Source organism: Plasmodium inui (genome assembly GCF_000524495.1).
Source record: "Plasmodium inui San Antonio 1 unplaced genomic scaffold supercont1.27, whole genome shotgun sequence".
Classification (NCBI taxonomy): Eukaryota; Apicomplexa; class Aconoidasida; order Haemosporida; family Plasmodiidae; genus Plasmodium; species Plasmodium inui.
The window spans coordinates 200,118-212,416 of record NW_008481861.1 but is presented as its reverse complement, the minus strand read 5'-3'; the positions used below and the strand labels follow the sequence as shown (position 1 = coordinate 212,416).

The window sequence follows — 12,299 nt, the reverse complement described above, 5'->3', positions numbered from 1 at the left end:
TAGCTGTGCGTCCTGGCACTGGCCTTATATTCCTAGTCACTAGTTCGTTAACTCCTTATGTCTCGTATTTCGCCTTCGTTTCTTATGTCCTCTCTGATTTCTTTTCCATTCTGTTGATGTATTATTCTCATCTGAATGAGGAAATCATCCTTCTGTTTCTTCTACTCTCGAAATCTCCTCTTCCGTGTTATAATTGAGAATGCTTCACTTTGGACTTCTTTCTTTAATCTCCTGATTCTTCCGGAGTCCCCTTTTTCCTTATAGAATTTTTCCCCCCCCCACATGGCTGGGGGGTTGGTCCGTGCTCCTATACATGACTCTGACTCGAGGTTCTTTCTTTTCTTGGAGTTCTCTGCTATCTCTTGACACATCTGGTCCCGTGCTTTACTTTTTCCTTTTCTCCTCTCCTTTCTCATTCATTTCTTTCTTGGTCACCTTATAAGTTGTTCCCTGTATAGTTTTTTCGGGCTGTTCCTGGGAGGGGTTCTGCCTATTTTTCCTCATGGATTTTCTTTTTTGCCTCTTCATGTTACAGGCTTGCTTTTAGACACCCTTGCTGATGGGAGGCTAACTCCTTCTTGATTTCTTAATCTTCCTACCTCTACGGGGATTCATTGTGATAGTCCATCTTCCATCCCCTCTTCTTCCCCTCTTCTTCCCCTCTTCTTCCCCTCAACCTCTGTAGAATGGTCGGTGTCATCGCGATGTCCTCACTTAACTCATGTTTTTGCTTAATTGGGGGTGGGGGGCACGTCTGATTCCTTCTCAAATGTACCACCGTCGATGTCCTCTCTTAGCTCCTGCGGTAGCTGTCTGTGGAGTTCTCTCCTCTTATGCGTGCTGCTACTCACTCTTGGTTTCCCCCCTTAAATGGTATTTCTTTATTTCTTCCCAGTCGATCCCCCTAGGCCCCCTTCCTCCCTCCTGTTCGGATTTAGAGACTCAATCTTTTCCCTGTTCCTGAACCCCATACGGGACCTGTTGTGTGTTTTTCTTTTTTACTCTCCCTCCTTTATTGCCCCTTTATCAGGCTACCCCCTTGTTGTGTCCTTTTTCCTTCACTGTAGCTCTTTTGTCCCAGCTGATCCTTTATATTACTTGTTTTCTTCTGCCGCTAATAATTTCGCGTGTCTGTTCCCTTCGTCCTTGGGAGCTCCTTATGTTTGACCTCTTAGGCTCTCTGGTTACACTCTGTCTGTTCTAATTTCCTCTGTCTCTTGAACTTTGATTATCCGTCGGAGTGTTTTCTTACCCCTGCTGGGGTGCTGTGGCTCTCTATACTCTCGTTTCAGGGCGACTTCTAGACTTTCTGGGTTATACGTTTCCATTTTCCCCTTTGGCTTAAGGGGCATGGTGAGATCAGTTCTCCTAAACTACCTGAAATTATACGGTAGTGTCTCATATTTTGGCTCCAGTTATTTATTCTTGCTTGTGAGATTCTTGTTTACGCTGTGCTCGTTTCCTTTTTATTTCTTGCCTTTCCTATATTCCATATTCTTCCTCTCAGTTGTATTCTTTTCCTTTAGCTACTTGGCCTGCTATAGCTACTCCTAGGGGCGGATTCACTCTCATTCTCCTTCTTTTTAATTTTAACATACTACGCCTCTTGATATATCCTCTCGCCTCTCAGGACTTGTTCGTCGTCCTGCCCTTTTGCTTCATCTCTGGGGTTCTCCGGCCTGGCTTCTTCCTTTATACTGCTCCACCGAAGCCTCTCCCTTAATAATAGCTCTATTATTATTTATTGTGTTGTTGACTATTTTTGTTTGGTGGGATTATGTTTGTTCTCTTGCCCATTCTTATTTAATTTGCCGCGTTTGTTAAGGGAGCTATATTTCTCCCGCTTAGATGTCCTTTCCTCGTTGTTAGTCTTATTCTTCTTTCTCCAATATTATATATGGAGGTTTCTTTCCTGTACTGTCAGGAATTATTTCATTCCTGCTATTCAGTATGCTCCCGGTATATACAGATATCCTTATACCATCCTATAACTGGCACCGGGGGTTGCTCCTTGGAGTCCCCTATGAATATAACTCCGGTTTTTGGTAGGTGTTGGTGTTTACTAGTCTTATACCTTATAATTATTTTATATATTCTCTAAGGAACTTCTTCTAAGTCCTGTTGCTATATATACTTATCTTCACTCATTCCTTACGTTCTGGTACATGTCCCTTTTGACTTGTTCGTGTCATGTATATTATTATTACTCCTAGACCAGATTTACCCGCATAGTGGCCGTTGTTGCGCCTGATTCTTATTTCTCTAATGACACATAATCTTAATTATCTTATTGTACTTGCGTTTTTCTGGATCCTTCCATGCAAGCATATCCGTATTCTCTCCCAGGGATTGATTTGCCGGACTGAGCCTGCTGGTTTCATTGCGCCTCCGGCTAGTCTCCGGCTGTTTATTCCTTTCTTTGTCTCCTGTGTTTCGGCACTTCATAATATATGATTGTATATTCTTCATATGGATTATTCTTGTTGATTCATAGTTGTCGTAAATTTGGGATATTCTTTTTCGGCTTCGGTCTTTATTCCTTTTTTTTCTTGTTGTTGTTTTTTTTGCTGTTCGTTTTCTTTCTCTTTTCCCATAATTCTTGGATACTGATTATCTTAAATATCCCTTCATTATGTTTATCCTGATATTTTTCCCTTGTCCACATGTTTCATTAAACCTGCCTCAGGGTTCATAGGGTTCTTTTTGGGTTCCCCCTGGTATGTGACCCTCGTTGTTTCTTGGACTGTGATCATCTTCCTTGCCTCGGGTACACTCTTTTTTCTTATCCAACGGTTGGTATAGCTTAATTTATTTTATTATGCTGCAGAGAGCCTAGCTCCCCTGCCAGTTTCTTGGGCCGTTCGGTTGTTTTGGGTATTGTTCCTCTTCTTCCTGCAATATACACTATTTCGTATCATTAAATTTTTAACTATCATATGATTCTTCCTCGCTACTTTTTAGCTCTTTCTTTATTTACAGCTTAGCAGATCAGGACAGTCCTATTTATATCATCCTTCCTGCTCTGTTATATAGCAAAGAAAATATCCTATAGGCCACAACATTCCGTATCCAGCTATTTAAGCAGTTATTCTTTTGCCATGTGCTGGATAAATGTGTATTATGATAATGTATCGAAACATAAAGAGTTCCCTGCTTCTTCAGATCATCCCCACAACATCTCACCAATAATTTCGAAAATTCGGGTTAATTAATCACGTGGAATAACATACAATAGGTTCATAAAACTACTTGACTCCTTATTAAGGGAGGGAACTTTGCTATTATGGTCTATATTTCCTTATAGCATTACACTTAAAATTTATATAAAGACCATATGATTGCCAAAATGATCATGTATTTACTGACTCTTCCTGAGTTTTCAGATGAATTTTATAACTTTATGGTGGTGTAAGATTTCTTTATAGGACATTTCCTCATGTCAATAGGGGAATGTATCCATTGTATATTGGTATACTCCCTTATGCATAAAAGGGGTTATGAATACCACTTAACATTCTACATCCTCCTGTGGTGAATAAGGAGACACCTCTTATAGCATTCTCCATACATCTAGATACGGACAAAAATGAAGCTTCTGTATGACTTTTTATACTTCAGGAAGTTAGCACAGATTCAAGATATTATCTGTCGTTATTCCTCCTTTCACATATTAGTAAACATGAATCCTTTGATTTTATATATCCATCTGGTCAGAGAGAAAGATTTGATGCTTACATTATCCCTTAGTTGTCACCCCTACTCTTCCTCGGGGTCTTATTCTTTGGGCGTAGTTTTTAATCCTCATCCCCTGAGCATCTTTCCCTGTATTCTCCCTTTTGATGTTGTCTTTTTTGTATGTATTAATTATGTACCTTTCCTTTTAGGTATCTCCACTTCGATCGTCATGTTGATATTTCCTCTCGTTTGTGGTGTATTTATATGATGTTACATATATCTGTCTCCGTCCTCTGAAGTAGATAATTTTCTCAAATATGTCACTTGTATTCGTATATAAATTCTATTATAGTCATCCGCTCCTATATGATTGCTTCCCTCCTTTGATTAATGATTCCTTATTATTTTCTGTGTATTCTTATTCTTATGCTTATTTTATCTCCCTCGCCGGTTTCAGGTTATTATTACCCCTAACTTACCATGAGTAATAGCTCTTTTTATATAGTACTATTGCTTTTATAATTCCCTACTCGTCCTTAGAGTAGAAGAATTTTAATCCTTCATTTTACATATTTGGCATATTTTAACTTTACGGCATAGATTTCGAGTCTTGTTAAGAGGAAAATACTACAGATTAAGCCAGGTGTGCAAATCTTCCGTATTCATCCTTTCTTAATAGTACCTGGATATTTATTGAATCTATATTACAATAATACTGAGAGGGAATAATTAGAGTTCACGAGATATTATTGTACTTACAAGGCTACCTTGCCTATAAAAAGTTGTTCCTATATGTAAGCACCCTCGGTATGTTGAAACCGCTTTTAGTGATAGTATCCCTAAGTTTCTTATACAGCATGAATAGCCCTAGGATTGGTATATGAGTATTCCTGGAATGGAATTATTCTACAAGCCAGTCTATTGGTGAAATGGTATGATTCTTACAATTGCCCTCCTGCTCATGGAATTCGGCTCTCCAAACCTTTGTATTATCTTAAACAATTTTCCTCCTCACACAGCACTGTTCTACATAGAATATTACCCTTGACAGAAGCTTATCCTCTAAACACTTGTTGTAAGGCTAATTCTTACAGTTAATACAAATATAGCGGAGGCATCTCGTATTTTCTATATATGTGTAACACTTAGTGATTGGAACCCCTTCAACAATACCGCTGCATCCATTCTATTATCTATTACTAAATATCTCTTTTTAAATTATGGTGCCTCCTGCTTTAAATCTTGACGACTCCCCAATAGGGACTCTCGGGATTCTCCTACTGTTTATGCAGTGATACTCTAGAGAAATGTCTTCTTCTCACATACTTAATAATGGTCGCGAAAAATGTATTCCTTATATATTAGTCTTCCAAGGAAGTGTATATCCTCCGCCTCATTCTATTCTTCAAATAATAGCACCCGTTGGCCTAACTTCTCCTTATAAACGTATTCCAGTCATAGTCATAGAACCCGCACGATTATGTTCCTGATATCATGGCTCCCTATCGAGATGTGTTATCTTCAGCCAATAATAGTCTCCAATTAAAAAAACTGTAAAATATCAACCTGGTGCAGAATAATATTCAGGAGAAATGTATACAATACACAAAATAATAGTTCTGGTATATATGTATGGTTCATACAATATGGATGTGTGCTAAGCGTACATTCTACAGGTGGGTAGTCCCGGGGGGAGCGATATTTTTCAAATAATACTACACATAAATCATTATTCTTCCATTAGTCACGTTCTCCAATTAGTCGTATCTAAAATTCTATGTGGTAAGGCCTTCACATAAAAGCATTCCTGCGATACTTTACATTACAAACAACATTTCTGCTAGAATCCTTGCATTGTGTATATGCAAGTATTTCTGCTTCTATTGTATTACTCCGCCAATAATACATTCGACACAGCTACAGGGCTTTCACCTGCGCCTAATTAATGGCTTGCTCTTTTCTGTAGAATCTAGCCCTTAATTCTTCACATAATACTATTTCATAGGGATTTATACTTACCAGTGACTGGTGTCGCCCAAAGAATAGGAACCGAGAGTTGGAACACATAGCCCGCAATTCACACACTTTTGCATTTTTGATGGGCATATTGTAGGAAAATCCTTATCTTTCAAAGGACGGTTCCTGAGAATATCCGTATCCCTCATACAATACAGTACTCTGAATTTCTCTGCAGTTCACATAATGCCATTCCTCATCTTCTCCGCTCCCTACATATCACATGAGTGCAGGGACAATAATTTCTTTCAAATGAATGTGCTACAAGCTCTGTGTTAGTTGTAAAATATTTTCCCTTCCTTACAATAACAACATAACCGGTAAACCTATACAATAATATTCTTGATACAGCTGTATTCTTTAACAGCATTGACACTTTAGACACATATATACAGTTCATATCATGCTATGCCTTATATATTAATGGTACACTATGTATATTTCCCTACTTGATACATGTGTTTTATTCATACAATATCATTGTAGGCATGGATTACGGATAAAGATAATGATACGGCATGCATGTTCATACACTTCAAATCATAGTACTCCCGGTACAGTAGTATTCACTTCACAATGCTATTCCTAATATCTGAATACTTCGCAAACCTCCACATTGTTCACATAATAGTACTCTGGGAATGGTACCAGTGGGAGCGAATAAGTAATTTTTAGACAATACTATTTCACGCACATGTGTAAACTTTCTCAAGCGGTACTCCCCCAATCATACAGGTTCATACATTATACGGCTGCCAATATAATAAAACTCCAGGGAGTGCTATTAATTCCGGAATATGGTGTTTTCCCTATAATAGAAGCCTAAACAATAGGCCATGATGTTCCACCTCTTTTAATAATTGTGCATGGGGGGTATCCAGAATCCCACCACAATTGTTCACTCCAAGACATCACACTAGGGAGATATGAGTACACTCACAAGACTGCGCCGCAGATCATCCTTACGTTTTATACAATTATGCCCATAAATGGACAGTACTTTGCAGATATCCCTATATCTCATCCATTAATACATTGATATAAGAGTACTACGAGAATCTCCGCATTCGTCACCATGGAAAATGGGGACACATGTATACTTCCTTCTCATCTGCCCTTGTAGAATATGCATGCACTTCATAGAATATTACCCTACGAATAATGACACACCTCGAAAATCAGTATTCTTGACACTATAATACGGTTAACATTATAGTACCCCTGGCATAGCTCTACTGTTTAGACAAAATGATTGGAGCCCACCTGTCGGATCTGCAGAATCGCCCAAGTCATATCATCCAGCCATTATACCAACATGACGACCCTTCAAATAATGCTATTCCAAGGAAAGTCTTACTCATCAGAACAAACTATCCTGTACATAACATCATTGTTCTTCAAGTAATCGTGCAATTCACACATTCATGAGTCCCACAGAAGTGTACCTCCCATACGGAGGTACTACGGCAATTTGCACACGTTGCGTAACGGTGGCACCTCCTCATACGGCACAAAGCTAAGTCATGAATTTTACACCGGCCCTTATTTTACTTAATAATACGGGATTAACTTTGCCACTCATCAAATGGCGTCGTACCAGCCATATCAGGGATCTTTAGATATGAGTACTATACATACCTCTGTAGTGTCCCCATAACAGTACTCAAAGTCATGAATACTCCTTCAGCGAATATCCTGTTCAAATGGAACTATTATGGACACGAGAGGGTTGTAAACAGGATGATACTCCTTTCACACCATTACTCTCCCAAAAAATCGTACTCCAGCGGTGATTTTACTCATAAAGGCAAAACCCTTGACACATTATGCTTCTGTCTGTATAATCGCACTCCAGGTGATCCATATAGCTCCACTACTCGTACCTTTATAGAATAGTAGTATGCGGATCTCCAGACTCCTCAGCATCGATGATCCAGAGACATCCACAGTTTCCAGACAATAGTTATACAGGAATATCCATGCAGTTCACACAACACTCCTATTCATATAGTGAAGGCATAAACCTTGAAGTCTTCACCTACACCAGTACATGGAAAACAGTACTCCTCACATAATAGTAGTACACGTATATGCGCACGCATCACTAGCAATGGAAATCCACACCAGTATTGTACATATAATGGTATCCAGGGCGTCCCTCCATTCCTCAAATACCAATACAATAACAGTGTGACTATCTTCCCTATATGAGTACTACGAACACCTGGGTACGTTTCATATACAGTAACACTGAAGGATATCCTTACCCTTTACGCAGATGTGCTCCTCAAATAAGGGCATTCCAGGCACAATGGAACCCTTCCGATAAGATTCCTCTAGAATACCATTACATTTCACATAGTACTGCATTCAGCATGTCAGTGGACTCAACAGAATGGCACTCTCCATATCCTCACGCTCCTCACATGGAATGAACACTGGTATATTCCTGGTCCTGAAATAAAGGTATTCCAACCGGTTTGGAGGGTTCTAATCATTTAGTTGCTCCTACATTACTTGTATACTCCCTGAACGCGCATATAATAATACTGCTGGTACAGCTCTATACTTCACAACCATGGACACTTGTTGCATGTTCCACGATCTCATACAGTTGTGTTCCTTATATAAAACTACGACACGTATATCTGTCAACTTCATCTCTTGGTGTCATTCATATAATACTATTCCTGAGATAGACATACACGGTTGAAATAATGGTATCCCCTGTATTTCAATACTATTTAAATCATAGTACGGCGGCCACATTAGTATTCATCCCCACATTGTTATTCCTCCCATATGAATACTCGGCAGACATTCGGACTATTCACATGATAGTACTCTGGGAATATCAATACTTGAAGTTAAGAAGTTATTCTCACACAAGGGTAATCTAAGGATATCCCTACACTTGGTAGTGCGGGGCTGCTAAAGTCATGAATCTTCACGTCATGCACCACTCTTAATATAACAATACTTCAGGGACTTTTCCAGGTTCCACACAGTAGTTTTGTGCAAATAAGATAAGTCAATATCCTGGGCTTCGAAATTTTTACCCTCCAGATAGTTGTGCTTCAGGCACATCCATAAGCTGCGAACAACCCTGCTCCCTAAATGACGTTACTACGCACATATGAGTATACTCACAGAATACGGTTGAAGATTATGCATACTACTTAAGGAGGTATTCTATTCAGAAAACGATGCAGAACAGATATTACCACAGGTCAATCATTAGTACCTTCATATAACGCTACTACGGCAATTTCTGTAATCATCATCATTGCAGATCCATACACATCTGTACTGTGCACGCAATAGTTCGTTTGCAATATTCATACACTTGACGGAATAGTGCTGTCCAAATAATGACACTCGTGGAATATGAATATTTCAAACACACAAGTACGGTTCATATCATAGTACTCCTGGCACCATAGTACTATCGAAACAATGGTCTCCCTAACACTTCTTAAAGATTGTACAATCCCTTACTCCATATAATTGGACCATTAAACTTAAATAGACACCCTTTACATAATGGCACTTCAAAGACAGGCATGCTCATCTGGGGACACCATTCCGTATATATCCGTAATACTCCTCAAATGATGCAACACTGAACAGGTCCACGTGGTTGATACCATAGTATCCCTCATATAAAGCTATTACGGTAACAGTCATACCCTCCATGGTCTAACTCTCTGCATATAATAAGACATTATGCCATATATCTTATCGACTTTAACATACTTTACTTCACAGTACGGTCGTAAGTTTGTCACTCTTCGAATAGTAACGTACCAGGCATCTTAACACTATGCAGATATGAGTACGGCATATACCTATGTACTCTCCACAGAAGGATCCTTCCAGTCATCCATATTTCCCATACAACTGTGAACTTCGAAGGGAGGTATTATCCGAAAAACAGTATTGTTAACATAACGGTATTACATGGACACGCATACTTTCCAACAAATAGTACCATAGATATGGTCTCACTAATGAAGCTACATAAAGGCAAAGACAATTCTATCAGTAGAACAAGTTCACTCCTGGAACCTCAATACGTGAGGCAAGAAAGTACTCTTAACATCATCATACTCCTGGAGTAGGAATACTCTTTAAGTAATAGTATTACCGATGACCACTAGCATTTGCGCAATTCGGCACGCGATGTAATGGACTCATTAAACTTATATCGACACACTTGATATCCTGATAATCCAAGGATAAGCTTATTCCTCGAGATAAACCGCTCGACACATGACAGTAGTTTTCTTCAATTAACAGTGCACTTGGTACATTAACACACTTGACAGAAAGGTATCATTCACCTAAAGATACAACCCGAGCTTGTGCACTCTTCATACCATAGCTCCCCGAAAATGGTAAAAGGTTACGCCACATATATCCTATGACTTGAACACGTCACTTTATAGCACTGTCTCCACTTCGCCACCATCCGAGTAGGAGTTTAACGAGTACGATTGCTATCTCCAGATAGTAGTAGTATACATAAGTTTTTAGTTCCTTTATATTGGCATTGCAAAGCATAAATACTTATTAAGAAGCGGTGTTATTTAAATTGAAGTATAATCCACATAAAAGTACCCTTAACAGGGCGATATTCCTGGCAAACACGTACTCTTCCATAAGATACTATTTTGAATATAATGATATTCATTATGGCACAACCCATAACACAAAAGGGTGCTGCTCAGTATGATAACAGTAAAGGTCATGAACATATTTGAGGTACTAGCACCTTCATATAACAGTACGATGGGGAGGTTCGGATTGTAGACCATTCAGCATCCAGATAATTCAGTACGGTTTAAGTAAGAATTTTAGAATATTCATGCACATCACATAACAGTACTACATTTGCATCGCGGCGCTGCACCCCCCTTAGATATACACATGATTATTCTGCAAGCAAGCGTACCCCAAGCTGGCTTGTGCTCTCCATGTAACGAAACCATAAACAGGTCACTACCCCGAACAAATGAGTATTACTCACACTTGAGTAGCCTCCCTACAATAACCCTCCAAAAAATCCTTACCCTTGACGCAACTCTGCTCATCAATTAACAGTGTTATCCGGGTGACATTCCTATCCACTTAATACTACTCCATGAACATCATCACTTCTAAAACAATAATACATCAGGGATAAAGGTGCCCTTTTACACATGCATATATTTTTCGTGTTTTGTAATGCTACCACATCAGTATGCTTATGATATTTACAATTCATAGATGTTGCCTTCTTCATAGATAGCGGAAGAAAGAGAATATCTTGATAATGGCTCCACACAGAGAAAAGAAAAATAGGTCCATCAGAATCTTGACGAAGAAAAATCTCTAATAAAGAACAATGACAGACAATACAACATATCCCGAAGGATGCAATCAGGATGCCATCTTCACAATGATGTAACGTCAAGGAACATTCTCACAATAATGGATGCAGAAGAACATCTTCAAGAGGACGAAACCGAGAAACGACGAGGAGATACCAGGAGAAGAAAGAATCTTCATAAAGAGAATAAAGAACGCAACAGCATCTAAACCATGCCGCGGAAAACTAGCATATTCATAAAGGAAATGACACACGAGACGACAGCTTCAAGAGGCAGCAAGAAAAGTACATCGTCGTAAAAAACATGACACACAGACGAACATCTTCACGATGCCGCACGAGGAAGAACCCTCCATATAGAAGAAATGATACGAAACCATATATTCAAGCTGCAGCCAGAAAATAGGATCATAAGGAATGCCGCGGAACAGAAATATCTTCATAAGAAAAATGCCTCGCGAGGAAATTCCATCGCAATAACATGATAAAAAGAAAAGGCATTTTTATAAAAGAGTCGAACAGAAGAATATCATCGATATAACGCGGTAAAGAGAATCTTCGTAAGAATGCCACACCAGCGAAAATTCTCATAATGACATGGCCCGGGAAACTTCATCACGACACCCTTGGACAGGACTATTGTCAGAAAAGAAATGCAGCACACACAAGAATCTTAATAGTGACACGACAAAGGGAACAATTTCTATAAGAATGGCGAGCGAAATGATATATTAAAAGTACAACGCGGTAAAATAAAACATAGGCAGAAGGATTCCCTACAGGGAAGATACCTCACAATGACGCAACATAAAAACAGAGGATTCCATAAGAATGCAACAGGAGATATCATCCTGAAGAAAATGCCACACACAGGAACATTTTCATATTGACGCAACAGGCAGGAGGTAGGTATTCGAAAATGTAACACAAAGAAGCATTATTATAATGACCTGCCAGATATAAGCATCCTTAGAGAAATGCAACACACAGGAAAAGTATCAGAATGCCGCGGCAGAGCAGTACACATCACAGTGACGTAACACCACAAGAGCACAATGATCCGGAGGGAGAGCACCATAACAATGCAGGAGAAGAGATGCAACATGATGAAAAAGCTACACAAAAAGAATCGTGATAAAAATACAGCACATAAAGGCATATTCATAGAAATCCCAGCAGAATTGGTATCTTCATAGAGGTGTTGCGAAAAATGTCATGATAAAGAAACCCTCCAAAG

At 39.1% G+C, this 12,299-nt stretch overlaps 2 protein-coding genes across 2 annotated transcripts; both read left to right on the top strand.

The window, feature by feature from the left end:
- Positions 1 to 7,362: 7,362 nt before the first annotated feature.
- Positions 7,363 to 7,587, top strand: C922_04691 (hypothetical protein; the record flags this gene model as incomplete). The annotated part of the gene is made up of 1 exon (XM_008820270.1): positions 7,363 to 7,587. The coding sequence occupies one exon, from the start codon at positions 7,363 to 7,365 to the stop codon at positions 7,585 to 7,587; it is 225 nt and encodes a 74-aa protein (XP_008818492.1).
- An 821-nt stretch (positions 7,588 to 8,408) lies between these two features.
- On the top strand, positions 8,409 to 9,812 carry C922_04690 (hypothetical protein; the record flags this gene model as incomplete). The annotated part of the gene is made up of 2 exons (XM_008820269.1): positions 8,409 to 8,565; positions 9,607 to 9,812. 2 exons carry the CDS (start codon positions 8,409 to 8,411, stop codon positions 9,810 to 9,812), a joined length of 363 nt encoding a protein of 120 aa, XP_008818491.1.
- Between the last annotated feature and the right edge of the window lie 2,487 nt (positions 9,813 to 12,299).